The sequence below is a fragment of the Nicotiana attenuata genome, unplaced genomic scaffold (assembly GCF_001879085.1).
Source record: "Nicotiana attenuata strain UT unplaced genomic scaffold, NIATTr2, whole genome shotgun sequence".
Taxonomy (NCBI): Eukaryota; Viridiplantae; Streptophyta; class Magnoliopsida; order Solanales; family Solanaceae; genus Nicotiana; species Nicotiana attenuata.
In genome coordinates, this window is record NW_017672173.1 from 175,310 (window position 1) to 199,473 (window position 24,164).

The 24,164-nt window shown below is 37.3% G+C and overlaps 2 protein-coding genes across 2 annotated transcripts; one reads left to right on the forward strand and one right to left on the reverse strand.

Moving 5' to 3' along the window:
- Nucleotides 1-256: 256 nt before the first annotated feature.
- LOC109212156 (nucleobase-ascorbate transporter 11) lies at nucleotides 257-6,796 on the forward strand. The gene is made up of 10 exons (XM_019375774.1): nucleotides 257-1,237; nucleotides 2,086-2,183; nucleotides 2,279-2,449; nucleotides 2,968-3,068; nucleotides 3,577-3,712; nucleotides 3,924-3,974; nucleotides 4,109-4,396; nucleotides 4,845-5,079; nucleotides 5,598-5,878; nucleotides 6,287-6,796. Exons 1-10 carry the CDS (start codon nucleotides 592-594, stop codon nucleotides 6,506-6,508), a joined length of 2,229 nt encoding a protein of 742 aa, XP_019231319.1. The 5' UTR covers nucleotides 257-591; the 3' UTR covers nucleotides 6,509-6,796.
- A 529-nt stretch (nucleotides 6,797-7,325) lies between these two features.
- Nucleotides 7,326-13,023, reverse strand: LOC109212157 (putative U-box domain-containing protein 50). Its single transcript, XM_019375775.1, has 8 exons — nucleotides 12,662-13,023; nucleotides 12,269-12,381; nucleotides 12,040-12,167; nucleotides 11,492-11,897; nucleotides 10,435-10,575; nucleotides 9,614-10,153; nucleotides 8,371-9,075; nucleotides 7,326-7,779 (listed from the first exon to the last, which is right to left on the reverse strand). The coding sequence occupies exons 1-8, from the start codon at nucleotides 12,825-12,827 to the stop codon at nucleotides 7,582-7,584; spliced, it is 2,397 nt and encodes a 798-aa protein (XP_019231320.1). The 5' UTR covers nucleotides 12,828-13,023; the 3' UTR covers nucleotides 7,326-7,581.
- Between the last annotated feature and the right edge of the window lie 11,141 nt (nucleotides 13,024-24,164).

The window sequence follows — 24,164 nt, forward strand, 5'->3', positions numbered from 1 at the left end:
CACTAAAGTAGTCAAGGTACTCACAAGCTAGCTCGGAATCACTCAAGAGAACCGACAATTTTCTTTCCTTATGCAAGGTAAAGACAACAATAACTCAGTGAGTCCAAAAACTGAGTTAAGATATGGACAATGGTTGAAAACTAAGGGAGCCAAAGTACCTATTTCAAAAAGGACATAATTACAGTCATCCTCCAATCACAGTACTCAGGATTTCAACGGCAACTGACATAATAATAGTGGCATTTTTGTCTTTACACTTTCATCATCCCAAGAAGCTTCAGCTTGATATCAACAGCTGAGCGGCAACGCCAAAAGAAAAATCACAATATAGTACTCTGTAGTATAAGAAAGAAAATGCTACTTTTCACTAATATTTGAGCTCTTACTAGCTAAACAGCCACCATTACTGGTTTGAAAGAGCTCAAAAAACCATATTCACTTCACACTGCCACCTCCATTATTGAAACTTCAGTTCTTGATTTGCTTAAAGTTTTGTTCTTCTCTTGTTTTTGTGTTGTGGGGGTGAGGAAAGACTTGATTTTTTTGGTGTTTTTGTTGAAAAGATTTATACCCATTTGAGGAAAAGGTGAAATGGAAGGTGGGTCAAATTCAAAAATGAAAGAAAAAATGGATAGACAAAAGGGTCAAAATCCAAATATTGAGCCTTTTGTACCAAAAAAAGGTCATGATCCTAGAGAGTTGAAATCTTGGGCTAAAAGAACTGGTTTTGTGTCAACAACTTTTTCTAGTGAGACAGAAAGAGCTAATAGTTTAAGTAGGAGGGATTTTACTAGTGGGAGAGATCTGAATGTGAGAAATGATAATGCTGGATTTGATTTAGAAAGAGGGGTGGTTAATAAAACTGAAACTGTATCTCCAAAGATTGAGCTTGATCCCATTTTGGGAAGAGCTAGAAATAGAGGGGTTGAAATTGAGCCAGTTTTGGGTGAGGGTTTAGGAAATGGAACAAGAAGAGGAGAGAATCTTGGAAGGAGAATTGAGATGGAGCCTATTTTGAGAGCTCATAATGAGGAGAGGAAAGATGGTTTGAATGAGAATGGCTATGGTAATAGTAGTGCTAATGGAGCTGTAAACGGGAATGGACATATAGAACAGAGGAAGGATGACGGCGATGTGGATGAAGAAGTGGTATATCCTGATGGTGAGGATCCTAGTTATGGAGGGTGGCATAAGTCTCCGCCGATAAAATGTGGACTAAGGGATAATCCGGGACTTGGTAAGTACATATTCTGCTTTTAAGATTTTTGAATGTTGCCCTTGTCATTGATTTAAATGATGTTATGAGTTGAGCTTACAAGAAGAAATGAGGATTCATATTGCCGACCCAACTTGCTTGGGACTGAGGCGTAGTTGTTGTTGTTGTTTGCTCGTCATTGATATGAACTAATCCTATTTCCCTTTTATTTGGTTGTGAATGTCTTTATGTCGAATAATTTTGGAAGAAATTTATGAATCTTCTGGAATCGCATTGCTAAGAGAGACAGTTCTATGACCATCTAAGTAGAAGTATAAAGCGGAGCAGGAAGAAATGTTTTAGTAATGTAGGGTATTCGAAGTAGAAGAATGGATAAATGACTGTTGATGGTGCTGAAGTCACATGTACAAAAAGGATAATGTGTCCAATCCTTGAAGTAAGGCACTGTAATTGAAATGGTAATATCCTTAAAAGCCTTTTGTAGAAAGTAAATTCAAACATAAGAAGCATTTAAAATGCCACCTCAGACAATGTACAGTAGATATAAACATGTTTGCCCAATGGGAACTAATCCCCTTAATGAAAGTCTGCTTGGATGCATTTGAGTCCTCATCCAATACGCATTGACAGATCTGTCTATTTTGAGCAAATAGACAGATCTCCGAAGCTTCATTGTACAATGTATAACCAAACTTATGCTATCCGATCACAAAATTGTCTTTCTGTCGCAAAGAATTAGTAGATACGCATTTTGAGATCTATTCGTGATGAAGAATGAAGACATTTCATGGTGAAATTTATTAGCTGTAGTATCTCGTGAGATTCTATGTTGATCACTAATTGGCCATCTTTTGGTCTTTAAACTGCAGTGCTTCTTATGTACTATGGGTTGCAGCACTATTTATCATTGGCTGGTTCGCTTATTTTTATCCCTCTGATTATTGTTCCCACAATGGGTGGAAGTGATGTGAGTAGTTTCCTTATGAGCTTGCAACATGAATTACAGTTTTATAATGCAGTTTATTTTCACTCTCATTGATTTCATTTTCCATATGTTGACAGAAAGATACCGCCAATGTGGTTTCCACGATGCTGCTAGTTTCTGGCCTTACCACAATACTGCACTCATATTTTGGCACCCGTCTCCCTTTGGTTCAAGGGAGTTCATTTGTATATTTGGCGCCTGCATTAGTTATCATGAATTCCGAGGAGTACCGGAATCTTGCTGAGCATGTAAGTTAAAAATGAAGTTACCCTTGTGAGACCTTGTTTAGGTAAATGGTTCTTTTATGTATCCATTTTTGTATGTGTACTGAATATGTTCAAATGATTAAGTAGCATCATAAAGAGATATAACAAGACCTCCATTCGCAGTTTGTAGCCAAGAGTTATACTTAAATTTGTTGTTTCTATTACCTGTTGGGGGGGGGGGGGGGTACTTTTAGCATTTTACTGCGCCTGAATAAAGAGGAAAAGTGAATGATCTTCATCTTTTACTCTAGTACTACTTGAAGGTGTTAATTGTTTCCAGAACAAATTGCTTCTATAACTTTGTTACCTAAATCAGTAACAATCTATAGTCTTTACACTGCATGTGCAATGGAAGATTTCTAGAAAAACCGTGCTTAATCCTCATAATGTGGTGTCAATATTGACTGCAGGCAAAATTTATTTATTTATTTGTTATACTTTTTACATGCTCTTATAGATGATGGATTTTTGCTGATGGAAACTTTTTCGGGTGTCCACAGAAATTTAGGTACATAATGAGGGAGTTACAAGGAGCTATAATTGTTGGATCGATTTTCCAGAGCTTCTTGGGTTACAGTGGCTTGATGTCCCTTTTACTACGGTAATATTTGAGCCCTTTAACTCATTATCCATCTTGACCAGCCCCCTTTCGTCAATTTCCTTTCTAGGAGAACTTGGAAGAGCTGCATTTCTTTTTTAAATAATATGAGGTAATTTTCAGTTTATACAAATGGTTTTTTGCATGCTATTGAAAAGGAAATAAGTAACCTACTAATAGCTTTTGAAATGTTGTGAGGAAGGTTATTCACCAATTGCAGTACTGTGCAGAATCCGGAAACCATTTAAGCCTTAAAGAATATACTTTTTTCTTGTATTTTACAAATCTGTCTTGCTATAGACGGGAAGATATCAAAATAAACTTAAGCATCAAGAAAGATGGATTACAATGGACTTTGGGATCTATGTAACCTTTGTAATAATTGTCTGTATAAGTTAAAGTTTTACCAAGACTAGCTTTGAGTCATCTGTATACATGGATCAGTCTTCTAGTTCTGTTTTTAAGACACTTCCAAGAATTAATCGACATGTTTTAAGAACATATCCTGCAGGTTCATAAATCCAGTCGTTGTCGCACCAACAGTAGCAGCAGTGGGTTTAGCATTTTTTAGCTATGGTTTTCCACAAGCTGGTAGTTGCGTAGAAATCAGCCTTCCTCAGATACTGCTGGTCCTTATTTTTACCTTGGTAGGTAGCTCTGTGAATGTTTCATGATCATACTTTCTATTTTTGGTATACTACTTGTATAGATGAGTTTTTCCCTTTATTTAATGAAATCTTTTTCTTACTTGATTAAAGAAAAAACAGTTTGTATTGGCATGGATATTCAGTGGCTCGCTCCTGAGCTCTAGTATATGTTTTTCTTTCACTAACTTAGTTCCATCATTTCTCTTTGCAGTACCTACGAGGAGTATCCGTTTTTGGTCACCGAGTGTTTCGTATATATGCAGTGCGTATTTCTTTCTTGTAATACCTTTCTTATGAATAGTTCTGTTTGTGAGATCCATTATGATTTTTTAGCTACTGTGAAGCTATCATCACATAATTCATCTGTGTGCTAACAAACAAAAAGAATTATTGCAGGTCCCTTTTAGTGTTGTAATCATTTGGGCATATGCGTTTTTCCTGACGACTGGTGGTGCATATAACTTTAAGGGTTGTAGCGCTGACATACCAGCTTCCAACATCCTTATTGATGCTTGTCGAAAGCATGCAGATACAATGAGGCACTGTAGGACTGATGTCTCCAATGCTATGAGAACCGCTGCTTGGGTCAGGATTCCTTACCCTTTCCAATGGGGTATACCTACCTTTCGGTTACGTACTTCAATCATTATGGTCATTGTGTCACTAGTTGCTTCCGTTGACTCGGTGAGTACTCGGTGACCTGTCTAAAGGTTCATTTATGATATTGAAGTTATTCTAGTTAAATATTTCATCAACATGAGGTCTTGTTTTCATAATTTGGCATTTTTCTGGCATAATTTATGTTTTTCTATGTGATTTTTCAATATAGCCTATAAGAAAAGGAATCTTACTCCTCTTTTTTTCTATGCTGACATATTGCATTTCACAAGTAAGATAACTTTTGAATATTTAGAAAAAAGAATGAGTTAATATGGAGTTCCATCTTTATTGTTTTTGGTTTATCTGAATTTTTTCACATTGCTTCAAAAATAAAGGAAAGAGAAACATAATCTTTTCTCTTACTAATCTTACTATCTTTAAGAATTCAAGACCAATTATTTTGGGTACTATCTTTTGGAGCAACAGCAGAGTTTGTTTGAGTTATAAACTGATTAAGATTTTGACATTGTAGATTGGAAGTTATCACTCCGCAGCAATACGAATCAATTTGAAACCTCCGACCCCGGGTATAGTCAGCAGGGGGATTGGTTTGGAAGGTTTCTGTAGTGTATTGGCTGGACTTTGGGGAACGGGTACTGGGTCAACAACTTTGACCGAGAATGTACACACTATCAATGCAACAAAGGTAGCAAGCCGAAGGGCTGTACAGCTTGGAGCAGCTTTCTTAATCCTGTTCTCCTTCGTAGGTATGATTTAGCGAAGACATAATCATTAAGCTGGAAAAAGCTTATCTTATTCCTTCTTCTTTTTTCTAATTAAAAAGTAATCTAGTCTTGTTCCAAAGGATGGTGTATTGTGTGTTTGGATACTTTATATAAGCTATTTGTCCTCTTTCCTGAATACTGCATTTGGTTAATCAACCGATGTTATGGCATTTCTATGCATCACTTCTGCACACCAAATTATAAGTTCTCGTCAAAAGATCTCTAATTTCAGAACTTGGTGCCTCAACTGTCTCCATTTATCAAAAGTGTGTATTTCTGCACGCATGAATGTAAAGTAAAAGATTTTTGGTTTGGTTTGCTTCTGCCGCGGTTTCTAAGTGTTTTCATTAATCACATGTGAGCGTAGATTTAGAAGCAAACACACTGCCTTCTTTTAGATACTGAACATTTGTTTTCTGGTTATGTGCTTCTTTAACAATGAAAATTATCTCGGCAATGTTGACATGTAAGCTCTTAATCTTTTTACTTGTGTATGGTAGGTAAAATTGGTGCTATTCTTGCTTCTATGCCACAAGCATTGGCGGCTGCAGTACTATGCTTCATATGGGCTCTTATTGTAGCTCTGGGCCTATCAACTTTGCAGTATACCCAAAATGCAAGTTCCCGAAACATTATAATTGTTGGTGTATCGTTGTTCTTTGGTTTGTCGATCCCTGCTTATTTTCAGCAGTATGCACCAGAGACTGGCCTAATTTTGCCTGGATATCTAATTCCTTATGCAGCAGCATCCAATGGACCAGTCCATACCGGCAATGCACAAGTGAGTGCCTCTTAAAGACTTCTGTTACTGTCCTTTAACTCAACCTACAGGCAATCTCATTTTTTCTTTTTTCTGTTTTGGATTTGATAAAACAAGCATATAGTAGATTTATAGGATGTTTGTATTTCAAATGAATTTACCAAAATTTGACTTTTTATAGTGTAAAGGTCTGAAGTTTGACAAAATAATGTATCGTTAGTGCAGTATACAGCCAAAAAATTAATGACAAACCAATCGAATACTTGTCCTGTAAACTCCTTAACATTTCACGCGATTTGATATAACATGGAAACTGTGTACAAGAATGTGTTATTACTATAGAAGATGTACTTTTACTCCATTTTCCTTGTTAATTTCATTGAATTTGCAAAGAACTGACGTCTTGTTTCTTCCTAATGTTGTTGTCAGTTCAATTTTGCAATGAACGCTCTTCTGTCGTTGAACATGGTGGTTACGCTATTGGTAGCATTCGTACTAGACAACACGGTCCCTGGTAGCAGACAAGAACGAGGGGTATACATTTGGTCAAAGGCTGAAGACATAATGACAGATCCTTCGTCCCTTTTAGACTACTCTTTACCAAGTAGAGTAGCAAGATGTTTCCATTGGGCTAAATGTGTGGGCACATAACAAGATGCAACAAAACTTGCTCGCCGCGTGCCAAACTTCAGGGAAGAAACTTATTGTGGTTCAAGCATAGCTTAGAAAGAGTACAGCTAAAATAGGTGAAAGGTACATATACATATTTTTACCATCTTATACACAACGAGGTTAGAGATTTCACCAAAATATAGCATTATCTTTGTAATTGTGAAAGAGCATTGGGCAATCCCACATTCAACAGTTAATCCATTATTATACAGAAATGTAAGTTGGTTTTTTGGTTTTGGTGAATGGAAGCACTATATTGAAGTACTATTGCAGTGGTAACCTGCCTTTGGTATCTTTCTCTGTTTGGTTTGTGCAAAAACATTAGAAAGTTTAGACAGAAGAATATTGGTCTGAGATGAGCTTAAGTGGAGCGACATGGTCAGTGGGATTCATGCGGCCGACCGCCACTTGCTCGGGATTGAGGCGTAGTTGTGAGAAAGAAAATTTATTGACACTGGACTCGCCAAAATTCACCCTACTAGAACTTCTCCAGTTCTCATTGTTTTTATCTCCACTTCTCATTGTGTTCTTGAGCCGAGGGTCTTTCGGAAACAACCTCTCTAGTCCCTCGGGGTAGGGGTAAGGTCTGCGTACACACTATCCTCCCCAGACCCCACTAGTGGGATTTCACTGGGTCGTTGTTTTTGTTCCGTTTCAATTCTCTCCCTTTATCTTCCATGCCAAAATATCTTAGGCTGAAACAACTCTCCAATCAGCTAAAACTTGGATAAAGGAACTTCTTGTTAAGAAACTGATGATTTGTTACAAAATCATCAAAAGGCTTAGATCAGCAAAATTGTTAAAAGGAAAAACTGAAACTTCTTAAGATTACTGTTACTAACTCTATGGATAATTACCATCTTTGATACACTTTGTATTAACAGTGAAGGAACTTCTCAAAGATAGTTCTGACTTTGTTTACTCTAAAAACTAAGAGACTCAGTTCTTTTTTTTCCCTCTCTACAACCTTTGTTCTTCTGCATGTACAAAACTCTATAGAACTTTGGCTCAACTCTCTCTCTCTCTCTCTCTCTATCTATCTATCTATCTATCTATCTGATAGAAATTGATCTTTTCTTTTGCAAATCGTCGATTAGAGAACGTAAACTTTGATTAGGTGTGAGAAGCTTGTTGTTGAGCCTTAAGTTTGTCATTGGTGATGTATCTCTTCCAGTTTTTAGCCATTCTTCTATAGCTTCTAGTTCATATGAAAATCCATCAGCTGCAACATGTGGATTCTTCATCACTTCCTGCAACCAAAAAAGGAAAACATGGTTACTGGAAAATCGCATAATCTTTAAAATAAAAATCCTTTTTTTAAAAGTGAGAAAACCCTGAGTCAGTGGCACATGGCTCGAAACTCAATGGATAATAGGCCGCCCTTCTACCTTTCTCCACTTAACTACAAGGTTCGTGTGACGTTCGCTAACCTGCACATCACTTGTTGTACTCTTACTACTAGGCCAAAGTCCTGAGGCATCTTTGAAGATCCTTTTTTCTACTCTTTAACAATAAAGTGACATTTTAATACTCACATATCTCGAAGTGAAGATGATATCAATATGAAGATGATCAGTGGCAAAGCCAGAAAATTCAATAATTTGAACACCCTTTGCCAGTAGATTGTGCAAGGGAGTTCAAAGTCTATTTTTTAATCAATAACAATTAATATTTTACCCTATACATAGTATAATTTTTCGGCGAAGGGTGTTCAATTGACCACCCTTGGCCATATAAAGCTTCGCCCCTGAAGATGATAGTCAAAACTGAGACATGATAGTCAATTTGAAGGGAATAATATTTTAACCAAGTAATGTAAAATGTTGGAATAGTCAATGAACCTGCAAAATGGGGCAAAGGAAGAAATTAGGGAACTCAGCTGAGTCTTCATCATCTTGATTTCTTTCGTTTGCCGCAACACATTCACCATTTGCTACTATTTCATCAGCTAAATTCTTCACTTTCTCTACTTCTCTTGCCAAACTAGTCATGTTCAACTCCTTATCTTCATGAATAGACAAACACTTTATTCCTATTCTTCCAAGCTCCAGTGCTATATCCAATGGCCACTCTCCGGCTGTCGGATCAAGTACTTCAATAAGCTTAGTTTGGTCCATCATTATCGCCTCCTCGATAAGCCCGGCCCAGTTTCTTCCGGTCAGAATCTGTAAGACTAAGTTCCCATAAGCCCGGATATCTGATCTTATATCCGATTTATCAGAAGACAAAGGCGTCCTAAAACCATGGATTTTTGCCACATTGTTACGATCAAGAAGGATTTTGGAAGGGTTGAGGTTGCCATGAGCCACGGGCCTTGGCTTGGCCCGATGGACGAAGCATAGGCCAGTACATACATCGGCTGCAATGCATATCCTAGCTTGCCAGTTTAGACACTTGTTTCTCCTTTTAGAGCTTCTCTTGCCTGAGAAGAGAATGTCTCTTAAGCAGCCATTGTGCATATACTCAAACACAATGCACCTTAGCTCAGAGCAAAATCCGATCATCGCTAGTATATGAGGATGCCTCATGTGGCTGAAGAGCTTCACCTGCATCAGAAATTTTGCGGATTTCAGACATGTAATGATATTGTTTTCATGATATTATACTAACTCTTAAAGATTATTAACTTATAGGAAAAGCATCATTTACCCCTCTACCATGGGAAACATATTATTTGCCCTTGACCCTAACGAAACTCTAACTTGAAGCATAACAAGAGAGTCATTTTGAACCATGGTCAAAAGTAAAATGGTAAAATTTTGACACGTAGAACCCACCCACTCGAGCTCTATTAAAGCTAAGGGAAAATAAGAGACGATTTGTTGACAAGGGCAGAGACGAACCTATGCTCTACAAAGAGGGGTCACCAGAACCCTTAAAGTTCGGCAAAAATTTCATGTATATATGTATATGTCTTTAGAAAATAGTGGTATATTAGTACTAGCCTACTGGGCGCTCTGTATACAAAGCAGATTTTGATTGAACCTAAAAGTGCACCCTCGACCTTCAAATCCTGGGTCCGCCTCTGGATAAGGGTCACGAATGATCCCAAAGTATAACGGAGTGTAAGGTGAGGGTAAGTACCTTAGCTCGGAATGCATCTGCAGAATCTACATCACCTGAACTATATAGTTTAATCGCAACTGATGTGTGATTAAGCCTAGCTTTATACACATCAGTCCAATCACCACCAGATTTCAACCTCATACGATCCGAAAATCCATCTGTAGCTGCTCTAATCTCTGCAGCAGTGAACTCCTTGTACTCAAAACTCGGTTCTATCAACATTGTAGCATTTCCTATCGCGTCTTTTTCCCTGCAAAACTCTATCCTTCGTCGTAGAACATCTCTTTGCTTTCTATACTCCTCAATCTCCTGAAGTGTATCTGTTCTTTGCTTCACTACTTTCTCCACTTTGACCTCAGCACGCGATCTTGCCACAGACGACAGCTGCAGCTTGTTTGAGAGCTCGCGTTGTAGTTCAAGAATTGAGTTGAGTCTACTCGTCGTGATCTCAACTTCAGTATGAAGTTCGCTGAGCTCTTCTTTTGTGGCATCTAACTCCCTCTTTAGATCAGCCTTTCGTGCGATTTCATCGTTTATGCAACCATCAATTTCTTCAGCCTATATACAGCAAAGTCTTTAGTATGCAAACCGCGAAAGGGAGCTGCGCAACTGGTAAAGTTGCTGCCACGTGACCAGGAGATCACGGGTTCGAGCCGTGGAAACAGCCTCTTACAAAAATGCAGGGTAAGGCTGCACACAATAGACCATTGTGGTCCGACCCTTCCCCGGACCTCGCGCATAGCGGGAGCTAGCGCACCGGGCTGCCCTTTAGTATGTAAATTGCAAAATGAAAGTAGCTTAAACAATAAGAATTTTTGAAGAAAAAATGTAAGACTTACCCTTCTAGTACATAATGTGGTAGCCCACTGAGCCTTAGCATGTCCTCTAACATGGGCTTTTGCTTCTTCTCTGCTTAGTTGTATTGTTTGTTTGATCTCCAGAAACTTGATTTTTAAAGCTTTTCTCTTTTCTTGCACAGTCTAATATTATTTGTTTATAAATCAGATTTCAAAGAATAAGAAATCAATTTCTAAAATTTTGAGGGAATTATGGAAAACAACAAAAGAAAAAAAATACTGAAATCTTCCTAGAAAAACCAATATAATAAATTTTATCACCTACTAGATAATATAATTGTTATATGATGTAATGATCAATGAAGTCGGTAAAAATCATGGTAACACCAGTTTATATTTCAGTGAAAACTAAAAACAGCAAGTGATTTCTTCCAATCTACCTAAGCTTTAGCGAGCAGAACTACTCGGTAGCTGTAGTGGTGGGTGATAGTAAATACCTAGTAAAATAGTCGAGATGTACTCAAACTGGTCTGACATAAAAACATCAACTGTTGTAACATTCTACCTTCATATACTTCCCAGATTTTAAGGAACTTGCTATTTCATTTTAAATAAAAAAAATAAAATATATGATGAATTAGCACCTAAAAGGTCATTACTAGAGGGTTTCATATAATCAAGAATTATAAGCAAACAGTCTTGACTACTCCAGTATGTTTGTTGTTCTATCACTATCATAAAAATTCTGATTCAAACTGAACAAGAAAAAATATAAGAATTTAACAAAAAAGATAAATTAATATAAGGAAACCAAAGTTGACTTGTCGAACATAAAAATCTTTTTTTGTAACTAATCCAAACTGATCCTGGACCGTATAATCAAATCTATTGAGTTTAACTATTTTTTAAAGACTAACGACGTAAAAAAATCCACAATCAGGTCACCTAAAAGATAAATATATACGGCCGTTTACAAAGTGAGACTAGTTACCTGGAGAAAAACACATGTTAGAATATACCGAAAAGTAAAACAATTTTACACTGTCAATATATATAAGTTAAATCCTAATAATTTATTTGAAAATTATCACTGACTTACCATATTATCAGCCATAAGAAGCTCTGTAATGCTATTCTGGAGACTTTCATTAGCAACAAAATCATTAATTTCCTCTGCATTTGAAGATAATATTTGACTCATGTAATTCTCAATTTCATTTTTATACTTTTCCCATTGATCAAATGAGCCATTGCTTGCTGATGAATCACATTGATTTTTCATTTTGGCACTATTTTCAGGGAACATTTTTACAACCCAATCTCTAAAACTTTGCCTCTTTGATCTTGAATTTGCAACCATTTCTCCTTGATCATCTTCTATTAATCCTTCATTATTTCTTTCCCTTAGTAAAACCAACTTCCCTCCACATATTATAAATAATTCACAGAATTCTGGCTTTTGTCTATGCACAAAAAATGATCCACTTATTGCACTTCTTGATTTCCTATTAAAAAAAAAGCATTTTTTTCAGAAAATTAAAATATATTATCATGAATAACAAACAACAANAGTAAGTAAGTAGTATAGTAGTAGGTTAGGTTTGGGTTTTTGGGTTTTGGGGGAAAGGGGGTGGGGGTGAGTTGTACCATGATGAAGATTTCATGAAAGTCAATGACATGACCAATTTGGTTATCCTTAAAGTAGTGATCAAATCCACCATAATTTCTTGAATGGATTCATCATATCCTTCAATCTTGATTGCTTCAACTTTAACCTATTTGAAAGAAAAAGAGATGAAATTTTGGTTAAAAGTGTAATTAAAACTTGTAATAAGAAGTTATAAAGAATCATCAAAGCCTTAAAAAAAACATATACATTTCCACAAAAAACTTTGTATCTCCAAAGTATCTTTTGATTCTTTGCTTCTTCAAACTTCTCAAGATCTTTCAGTTTTTCTTCATTCACTGAACCTGCTGGTAGCTTTCCCACTATACCAACAAAAAAAAGAAAAAAAAAATTACATATATAAATAAGAAAAAAAAAAGAAAATAATAAGACGACGACAACAACAACAACAACAAAAAATTCAATGTGATCGCACAAGTGGGGTCTGGGGAGGATGCTGTTTACGTAAACCTTATAATTATTCTGTCGTGTGAATATAAAGAGGTTGTTTTCGACAGACTCTCCGCTCAAGAAAAGCAAAATTACAGTAGTATAGAAAATGATGAGAGTTTGGGGGAAAAGGGTTAATTATATAAGACTTACTTGGTGTAATAACATAGTCTTTACATATGTTATTAACAGCATAAAGAATAACAATTGTGATTGATTGAGAAGACCATCTTTTGAGTGCCCATTGTAAAGTCAAAAAACCATCATGAAGATTTGAATTAATTGCTACATAAACCTTGTTTTCCACCTCCAACTCCATAGCCAAAGCTTTAAAAAAAAATGATTTTTTGACTAAGAAAAAGAAATTGTTACATATAACTCATCACACATATAAAAAAGTCTTGAAATGATTATAGTGTGAAGCACATGTAACAATAAAAATTAAGTAAAAGTACAAATAGAAGAAATTAAGCTATGGCTTTTTGAAATTCTTGTGTTTTTTCTTAAAGGGAAAGATTTTTGAATAGAAGAGACTAGGACTATTTGGCTTTTATATTGTTGTGTCAAGTCAGCCAACTTTTTTTTTTTTTTTTTTTTGGTTTAGGATTTTAGCGGTGAAAACAAAGCTGGGGCCAAACTTGATTGGTACTTGTTTTCCATTGATTTGATTATGAGATTTTGTAAATTTCTTGGATATTACTTGAGATTTGAGAGGATTTAATTTGTAGTTAACATTTAATGTGATTATTTAATAAGGAGATTAGCTCTATGACGTTTTACACATGTATATCCGAGGATATTCTTTGCTGGTAATTAACACCTACCCTACTATATTAATTGTTGAAAACTACTCTTTGGCGTGGGTATGAGGATGATAAGTCAACTTTTTGTGTCTAATTAATTCTTAGGAAAAAAATATTGTCGTAATTAATGAACCTGAGCTTCGTTAGATTCTGCTCAAGTGTAAGACGTAAGTGAAGAAAAATCAGCGCTAACCGCTAATTAGTTCAATTTCATGGAAAAATAATTTTTAGGATACAATAAAATTGCATTTTAAACGGAAAAGATAATTTTTATGTAATGACATGTCGATCAATATCATTACATAAAAGATACTAGTCTTATCTGTAAACGAATTGCTATTCAAATTTATAGTAGATTCCGACAAAATTTTGAATTTAAAGTGTATATTTCCCGTTTACTTTTAAGACAGAAACGCGACAAAGTTAAGAGGTACTGATCTTATCTGTAAGTGGATCTTTATTCAAATTTATAGTAGATTCCAATGAAATTTTGATTTTAATGTCTATATCCCGTTTACTTTTAAGACAAAAATGCGATAAAGGTAAAAAATACTGGTCTTATCTGTAAGTAAATCGCTATTCGAATTTATAGTAGATTCCATAAATTCTTTATTTTAAAGTGTATATTTTGCGTTTACTTTTAAGACAAAAACATGACAAAGTTAAGTTCTTATCTGTAAGTGAATCTTTTTTCAAATTTATAGTAGATTTTGATAAAAAATTGATTTTAAATTGTATATTTTCCGTTTACTTGTAAGACAGAATCGCGACAAAGGTAAAAGATATTAGTCTTATCTATAAGAGAATCTTTATTCAAATTTATAGTAGATTACGATAAAATTCTGACTTTAAGTCTATATCCCGTAGACTTTTAAGACAGAAACGCGACAAAGGTAAGAGATACCGTTCTTATCTATAAGTGAATCTTTATTGAAATTTATAGTAGGTTCCGATAAAATTTTATTTTAAAGTGTATATTTCCCCTTTACTTTTAAGACAGAAACGCGATAAAGGTAAGAGATACTGATCTTATCTGTAAGTGGATCTTTATTTAGATTTATAGTACATTCCAATAAAATTTTGATTTTAAAGTATATATCCCATTTACTTTTAAGACAGAAACGCGACAAAAATAAGAGATACTGGTCTTATCTATAAGTGAATCGCTATTCAAATTTATAGTAGATTCCGATAAAATTTTGATTTTAAAGTGTATATTTCCCATTCACTTGTAAGACAGAAACAGAACAAAGATAAGTGATACTGAGCTTATCTTTAAGTGAATCATTATTCAAAAATTTATAGTAGATTTCGATTAAATTTTGATTTTAGAGTATATATTTTTCATTTACTTTTAAGACAGAAACGCCACAAAGGTAAGAGATATTGGTTGTATCTATGAGTGAATCGCTATTCAAATTTATAGTAGATTCCGATAAAATTCTGATTTTAAAGTGTTGTTTCTCATTCGCTTTTAAGAGAGAAACGCAACAAAAGTAAGATATACTAATCTTATTTGTAAGTGAATCATTATTCAAATTTATAGTAGATTTCGATAAAATTATGATTTTGAAGTGTATACTTTTCTTTTACTTTTAAAACAAAAACACGACAAAGGTAAGCGATATTGGTCTTATCTGTAAGTGAATCGCTATTCACATTTATAGTAGATTCCGACAAAATTTTGATTTAAAAGTGTAGATTTCCCAAACTTTTAAGACAGAAACGCAACAAAGATAAGAGATACTTATCTTATCTGTAAGTGAATCTTTATTCAAATTTATAGTAAATTCCGATAAAATTTTGATTTTAAAGGCTAAATCCTGTTTACTTTTAAGACAGAATCGACAAAGGTAAGAGATACTGGTCTTATAAGTAAGTGAATCACTATTCAAATTTATAGAAGATTCCTTTTTTTATTCTAAAGTGTATATTTCCCGTTTACTTTTAAGACAGAAACGCGACAAAGGTAAGAGACATTGATCTTATCTGTAAGTGAATCGCTATTAAAATTTATAGTGGATTCCGATAAAATTTTGATTTTAAAGTGTATATTTCTCATTCACTTTTAAGACAGAAACGCAACAAAGATAAAAGATACTGATCTCATCTGTAAGTGAATCATTATTCAAACTTATAGTAGATTTCGATAAATTTTAATTTTGAAGTGTATATTTTTCGTTTACTTTAAGACAAAAACACGACAAAGCTAAGAGATACCGGTCTTATCTATAAGTGAATCCCTATTCAAATTTATAGTAGATTCCGATAAAATTCTGATTTTAAAGTATTTTTTCTCATTCACTTTTAAGACAAAAACGCAATAAAGGTAAGAGATACTGGTCTTTATCTGTAACTGTTGTTATTCAAATTTATAATAGATTCCTATAAAAGTTTATTTAAAAGTTATATTAGCGGTTCACGTTTAAGAAAGAAACAAAACAAAGGTAAGAGATACTGGTCTTATCTATAAGCAAATCATTATTCAAATTTATAGTCGATTCCTATAAAATTTGATTTTCAAGTGTATATTTCCTGTTTACTTTTAAGACATAAACGCAATAAAGATAAGAGATACTGGCCATATTTGTAAGTGCATCATTATTCAAATTTATATAGTAAATTTCGGTAAAATTTTAATGTTAAAGTATATATCTCCGGTTTACTTTTAAGACAGAAACGCAACAAAAGTAAACTTTTTTCTTTGTGTTGGCTTATCACTGATCATAATAGACGAGCCTACCGTTATCTGTGTGTATATTTGTATCGATATAATTCATTTTAAAATCACAAATTTATATATGATACAGAAATTGTGGAGCTTCTCACAAACCTTGTTAAAAATAAACCTTCTCATTAATTCTCTTGCTATAATTAATGTCCTGCTTTACATTAACCACATCATTCACCTAACTCAATCAAAGATAGAATGGATTATTGACACTCTTAGATCATATTTATTCTGTTCTACTTTGTTTGGCACATTTACTATATATGAAGTCAAAGAAGTTTGTTTTTTTAATCACATTTTTCTTAAATATTTTTTTATTATTTGGACGTGTAATACTTTTTATAGGAATAATTTTCATATATGACATTTTATTTCCAAAAATTTGAAGAAACTGTTTGAATTCACACCCAAAATTATTACTTAATCCCTCGTACTAGAGGTGACAAAATGGTTAAAAGAAGATAGTTATCTACCCATATTATCCATTAAAAAATAGGTTGGATAATAAACTTTTTAAAAACGGATCAAATGTAAATAAGAACCATTATTATCCACTTAGAAAATGGATAGCCAAATGGATAACTAATGGATAATTAATGGGTTTAACTTTTACATTCGTAAAGCCTCAAATTGGTGGTTCCTCAAGTTTAGGAGACAAGGAATTCTTCCAAAAGTGATCATATTCAAGAAGCCACGATATCCATATTATCCGCCGATTAACCCGTTTTTAATCTATATTAAGTATGAGTTGGATCAAATAATTTATTCATTTTTTGCATTACCCGTTTCTCGACCCGCTCATATCCGACCCGACCCACCGGCTTGTCACTCCTACCTCGTACTATGAATCATGCCAAACAAAGTGGAACAAAGGAGTACTAGTCTTCTTGAAAGATAAGAAAAGAAGGGGAAGAGAAAACCTTTTTTGAATCAAAACAATGAATATGGACGGCTATTTGGTTAAAGATCCCATAAGTGTATTACTCCCTCCAAAATAAGTGTCCATTTATATAATTAAGAAAAAATTCTATTTGTTTTTACAAAATTACCCTTATGTATATATCCCTAATAAGTTTTCTTACTCCTTACATTAAATATTTAATTAAGGATAATTTGGTCATACTGAGTATTTTTGTATAGAATTTAGTATTTTCTTAATGGGTGTGCCTAAAACAAATTGGTCACTTATTGTGGACCGGAGGGAGTATTATTTAAATCCAATCATAGTTAATAATCATATTGAGTAATTAGTTAGGAGAGGACAAATAGGGGGTGTAGCTCATATGGTAGAGCGCTCGCTTCGCATGCGAGAGGCACGGGGTTTATTAAGATTGTTTTACCATTTTGATATCATATTCAGCTGCATTTATTGTTATTTGCTGAAAATTATATTGGGCAACTTCCTGTTATTTTTACACAAAGATTATCTTTTTGTGTTTACCTTTTTACTTTAAGCTGTATCTTTAATCGATTGCCACGTTAAGAATTTAATGTTTTAACAAACTATACATTTTTCCATTTTTTGTAGATACTCGGGTTCATTTATTGTTATTTGCTGAAAATTATATTCGGCAACTTCATGCTATTAAAAGCAAAGGTTTATCATTTTGTGTTACGTTTCTTCTTTAAACAATTGTAACCTTATTAATTGTATTGAACCCAAAAAAAAAACGTTCTTTACCCTTAAAATTGGATAACAATTAAACTTATAATGTTGTTTTAAAGATACGTGATTTCACCCAATATCAATTGATAATATGAAGATTAATAATGGAAATTGACAATAAGATAAAGCAAACCAGTGTTTGAATGGAATTCAGCCCTTGAGCTTGAATACGCTCGAATTGATTGATGCAAGAACAGTTAAAAATATAACAAGCTGATGAACAGGAATATGAGCTAAAGAGAAAGTGTTATACTGCTTTGATACGTGAGAGACATGTCTCTTACAAATGATTAGAACCCTCTTTATATAGTAGAGGAATCCTATCTATGGTACAATTTCAATTATGGAAGTAAATCCCATGATTAACTAAACAACCGCCCTTAGTTTGATCTATTCCGAGATTTCCGCCACGATCTTCGACCAGTCACGGATATCTCGCCTTTCCGTTCGGTCTTGCTCGATGTCTGTCCTGCTTAACCTCGATCATTATCGATTTCAATCTCGCTAGGTACCTCGAATCCGAACTTGGTGTCTTTTCCTTGTGCCTCGATCTGATCTATTACGGGATTGATCTTCGATCCTTTACACCGGTCTCGATAAACCAGTAATCGGGTGAGCCCGATTTTAATTGTATACAGATAGTCCCCTCAATTTTTGAAGTGTAATGACAAGAAACTAATTGAACCTTCGACCAATACCTGTCATGACATCATCCCCGTAACGTATGCGGCAGATGTGACCGAAACGTCCCGTCAGTGCAGTTCCCCAGGCATTTGATGCATGCTAGTTGATGGTCGGCTACTAGTGGTTTCGAACCGTCGCCGTGAAACCCATAAATAGGCCCTTTCCTCGTTGATTCAAACTTTACTTTCAATTTCTTCCAATCTCCAAAGCTTTTTACGTTTTTCCCTTCTGCATGATCTTCAGATTTTGTTATCAACCTTCTCTCAAAACATCAAGACTTATCCTCTTCTTCTTTCTTCAAACTCAAACCCAAAATGGCGAAAACATCCAAAACTGTGCCGCAGAAAGAAACCGCCTCTTCATCAAAGTCCGTCAGTGCCGTTGCCGCGGAGGAACATCCTCTTGCGAAATTCGTTCCGATGAAGTGTGCCGCTGCTGCTGATTCAAGGTGGAGAACACACCCTCGACACCGGGCCGATGTGAACCCATGTCGAGGTATATGTGTACGATTACTGAGCGCCTCCTCGATAAGATGAAAGAGGAGTGCAACTGGGTAGGCAAGGACGTCCTGGTGCCTAGCCCCGAAGAATCCATCACCACTTACAAGGAGAGATATCTGACTTTCTACAACTATCCCTTCACAATAAGTCCTTTGGATCCCATCATCGTCGCCTTTTGCAAGAGGTATAACGTCACTCTGGGCCAAATCTATCGGTCATTTTGGAGGATCGTGCTCCTCCTCCGATTCTTTGTCAGTAAGATCGAGGGGCATCCTTTTACCCTCGATCACCTCATGTGCCTCTATGGCCCTCGAATTTATTGGGGAGGCATGATCAAACTTTACCACCGAGCCACTAAACCCCCGTTCTCAAGCATAGATGAGGCTCGAGACCGAGGTTGGATGTGCAGGTTTGTCCGAATAAGGACTTCGGATTTAATCCCTGTCGAAGATATGATGTTCCCTGAAAGGTGGAACATGAAACGTAAGCATCGTTTGGCCCTTCGTGTATTTACTATCGCCATTCAGCTTTCTTGTTTTCCTCTCGTCTAAGTTTTTGTGTTGCATCCAAGGCCTTTGTACCAAAAGTGATCCCCGACCTGAGGCAATGGGTCGTGGGATTGGTGTCACAAAAAACTTATTCCGAGCGCGCTTGGAACGAGTTGTCAAGGGGCCGATGGGAGGCTCGAAACCATGCTAATCTTTTTTCCTTGGCAAGGTTTCCATTCAGACTTTCTTATTTGTACTTACTCGTTGTTTACATATTGTAGGCCTCGGAAAGGACGAGCCAATGAGGCCTCCCTCTGCTGAAGAAATGGCGTTTCTTGCTCAGTCTGCCCCGAAGCAAGGCAAAGAGAAGAAAAGGAAAGAGGCTCTGAGTTCCTCAAGCCTAGAGAAGAAGAAGCCGGCCAGGAGGACCCGCAAATTTATCTCCGTAACTCTAGAGTCCGTCCACCAGATGTCGGATGAGACCGAAGATGAGAACGAAGAAGAAAACTGCAGATTGGTGCCTCGTGTGAGGTCTGGCGTCGAGGTTCAAAGAACCACTGGATAGGCGGGAGCTGAAGCTTCTTTGACCCAATCTAATGAGCCTGAACCAACAAGAGTGTAAGATGCCTTCTCTCGAGGTGAGGAGTCCAACGAGAAGGCGGTCGATAATGGGGTAGAAACCGAGCTCGAGGCTCCTCGGAACGAAGATGATGCCTCTACAGACCCACTTGGGGCAATAGTAATCGGAGACTCCTCCTTATTCCCTCCATTTCCGGATTCAATGATACGTGATGCTCGGGCTGCAGAGACTTGTCACCGAGAGGGGGCCCACGGAGGAGAAGATTTTTTTCGTGGTTGTTTTGCTGATGTGGAAGATATCACCGGTTTGGGTGATTTGGCCATTCCAAGGAAGAGCTCGAATGAGGCTTCCTCGAGCTATACACTGATTAACCAATTCTCGGCTCCCAGCGTTGACCCTTATGGAAAGCGGCCTCTTATCATCTCGATCCCGGAAGATACACAAGTCCTATCTGCCCCCGTAGGCGTGGCAAGTTACCTTCGATGCTTGGTCACCGAGGAGGATCAAGCCAAAATGAATACAGTGGGTGTTGCCTGTTTGTTCAACGAGGCCCAGCATGCTTTGAATCGGGTAAGTTCAATGATCACTGTCTTTTCTTGAATTTTGACTCATGGAAATATCTAACATCTCTTCGTTCCTTGCAGACTTCGGTGTTGCACCACGAGGCCTTTCTTCGAGCACGAGAGGAACGCAAGGTCGAGGTCCAGGGTCTCACTGAGAAGTGCAACACTTACAAGATTCTCAGTGAGAAGCTTTAGGTGGACTTAGTGGAAGCTCGAAACGCGCATGAAAAGATGGCCGAGCAGGTATTTCGGAGATAACGACTATCAATCCCATTCTGCAGGCTCGACAAAAGAGAACGGTGTTGCCCCCGTATTGGATTTTGACATTGTTCAATACGCCCAAAGGACCTCGGGCAATATTTCTCTCCATTTTCCTTTAGCTTCGTTCAATCTTTTCTTTAGATTTCGGATGACGGTCTTGTTTGTCGATTCGGCGTGTCCATTCCCACTAGGATGACACGGCGTTGACTAGATCCTTTTTATTTTATGGCGTTCGAAAAACTTTGTCACTTTGTTGCCGACGAATTGCTTTTCATTGTCGCATACGATCTCAGCAGGCATTCCGAATCGGCATATGATGTGGTCCCAGATGAAGTCTATGACTTCTTTTTTTCTCTGACTTTCTCTAAGGCTTGTGCTTCAACCCACTTAGAGAAATAGTCAGTCATAAACAAAATGAATTTAGCTTTACCTGGGACCGATGGTAGAGGGCCGACGATATCCATACCCCATTTCATGAACGGCCATAGGGATAGGACCGAGTGGAGTTGCTTTCCGGGCTGGTGGATCATCGGCGCATACCTTTGACATTTGTCACACTTTCGAATAATATTCTTTAGTGTCCTTTTCCATATCGGCTCAATAGTACCCTGCTCTAATGACTTTGTGAACCAATGACTCGGCACCGGAATGATTTCCGCAGGTGCCCTCATGAATTTCCTGTAGAACTTAGTCGGTATCTCCTGGTCCCAAACATTTCGCTAATGGTCCATCGAACGTTCTCCTATACAGTGTTCCATCCTTGGCCAATGTGAACCGTGCGGGCTTCGTGCGTAGAGTCCTCGATTCTTTAGGATCCGATGGAAGCTTCCCGTTCTTTAGGTATTCGATGTACTTATTCCTCCAATCCCAAGTTAGACTTGTGGAGTTTATTTTGGCGTGTCCTTCTTCGATTACTGACCTCGAAAGTTGTACGACAGTCCCCGAGCTAAGTTCACCATCTTTGATCGACGACCCCATATTTGCAAGGGCATCGGCCTCGCTATTTTGTTCTCGAGGTATGTGTTGTAGGGTCTATCCTTTAAATCGATGTAGAGACACTTGTAGTTTGTCCAAGTACCTCTGCATGCGATCTTCTCAAACCTCGAAAGTTCTGTTGACTTGATTTACTACAAGTTGGGAGTCGCACTTGGCCTCGATGACCTCCGCTCCCAAGCTCTTAGCTAGCTCGAGACCTACAATCATGGCCTCATACTCGGCCTCATTGTTAGTTAATTTCGAAGTTTTGATAGACTATCTAATTGTATTACATGTGGGTGGCTTCAAAATGATGCCTAGCCCGGACCCCTTCACGTTCGAAGCGCCGTCTGTGAAGAGGTCCACACCCCCGATGATGTAACCGATTTTAATAATAGTTCCTTTTCGCCCTCGGGTACGAGGGCTGGTTTTAAGTCGGCCATGAAATCTTCCAAGATTTGAGACTTGATGGCCGTTCGGGGTTGATACTCGATATCGTACCCGCTGATCTCGACGGCCCATTTGGCCAATCGACCCGAGAGTTTGGGCTTATGCAAAATGTTGCGAAGGGGATAGGTGGTTACAACACAATTGGGTGACATTGAAAATATGGTTTTAATTTCCTAGAGGCACTTATTAAAGCGAGCGCTAATTTTTCTAAGTGTGGGTACCGGGTCTCGTCCTCACCTAAGGTCCGACTAACATAGTAAATAGGAAATTGCGTACCTTGCTATTCTCGAACTAAGACCCCGCTTACCGCTATCTCCGAGACCGCTAAATATAAGTAGAGTTGCTCGTCCGCTTTCGGGGTGTGAAGCAATGGCGGGCTCGACAGGTATCATTTGAGTTCCTCCAAGGCTTGTTGACATTCCGGGGTCCATGCGAAATTTCTCTTCTTCTGAAGCAGTGAGAAGAAATGGTGGCTCCTATCTGAGGACCTCGAAATAAATCGACCCAGGGCAGCTATGCGTCCTGTTAACCTTTGTACAACCTTGACATTATCAACAACTGTGATGTCTTCGATTGCCTTGATTTTATCGGGGTTGATTGCGATCCCCCGATTTGATACCATAAAGCCGAGGAACTTGCCCGAACCGACCCCGAACGCACATTTCTTCGGGTTGAGCTTCATGTTGTATTTTCTCAGTATGTTGAAGGTTTCCTGCAAATATTTTCAATGGTCTTCTGCTCGTAGGGACTTAACTAACATATCGTCAATATAAACCTCCATTGATTTACATATTTGTTCTTCGAACATTCGATTTACTAGGCGTTGATAAGTAGCGCCAGCATTTTTTTGTCCAAACGACATTACGTTATAATAATAGGTGCCGTATTTAGTGATGAAAGAAGTCTTTTCCTGATCCTCCGAGTTCATTTGTATTTGATTGTACCCGGAGTAGGCATCGAGAAAACTAAGAATCTCGTGGCCGGTCGTGGCATCGATCATGCGATCGATATTTGGCAAAGGAAAGGAATCTTTAGGGCATGCCTTGTTTAAATCCTTATAGTCTACGCACATTCTAAGTTTATTTCCCTTTTTAGGCACTAAAACTAAGTTTGCTAACCATTCGGGATATTTTACCTCCCGAATGGATCCTATATTGAGAAGTTTTGTCACCTCGTGCTTAATGAATGTATGTTTTACCTCGAACTCGGGCCTTTTCTTTTATTTTGCCGGGCGGAACTTCGGGTCCAAGCTCAGTCGATGCGTAGTGATCTCCGGTGGGATCCCTGTCATATCTAGGTAGGACCAAGCAAAACAATCCATGTTATCTAAAAGGAATTGAACGAGTTTTTTTCCTGAGCTCGGGAGTTAACCCTGTGCCCAGGTATACCTTTCGATCGGGCAGATGCTCGATCAGTATGATTTGCTCCAGCTCTTCGACCGTTGACTTTGTTGCATCAAAATCATCGGGGATTATGAAGGTTCGAGATATCATATAATCATTATCCTCGAAAGTTTCATGCTCCTCCGGTTGGGCCGAGGTCGGTGACTGTGGCTGCTATTTGACTTCTTGCTTTCTCTTTGACTCTGATCCCTTTGTTGATGAAAGTGCCGATACCGGTACTACTTCGTCGATTGCAAACATTTCTTTGGCGGCGGATTATTCACCGTACACCGTTTTGATTCCTTCTAATGTTGGGAAATTCAGGGCCTGATGAAGCGTCGAGGGTACTGCCCTCATGTTATGGATCCAAGGCCTCCCACGCAACGCGTTGTACCTCATGTCGCCTTCGATCACATGGAACTTTGTTTCTTGGATGGTCCCGGCCACATTTACTGGTAGAATGATTTCCCCTTTGGTGGTTTCACTTTCCATGTTGAAGTTGTTAAGTACCCAAGCTGCGGGCAGGATTTGATCTTGGAGGCCGAGTTGCTCTACGACCCTTGATCGAATAAT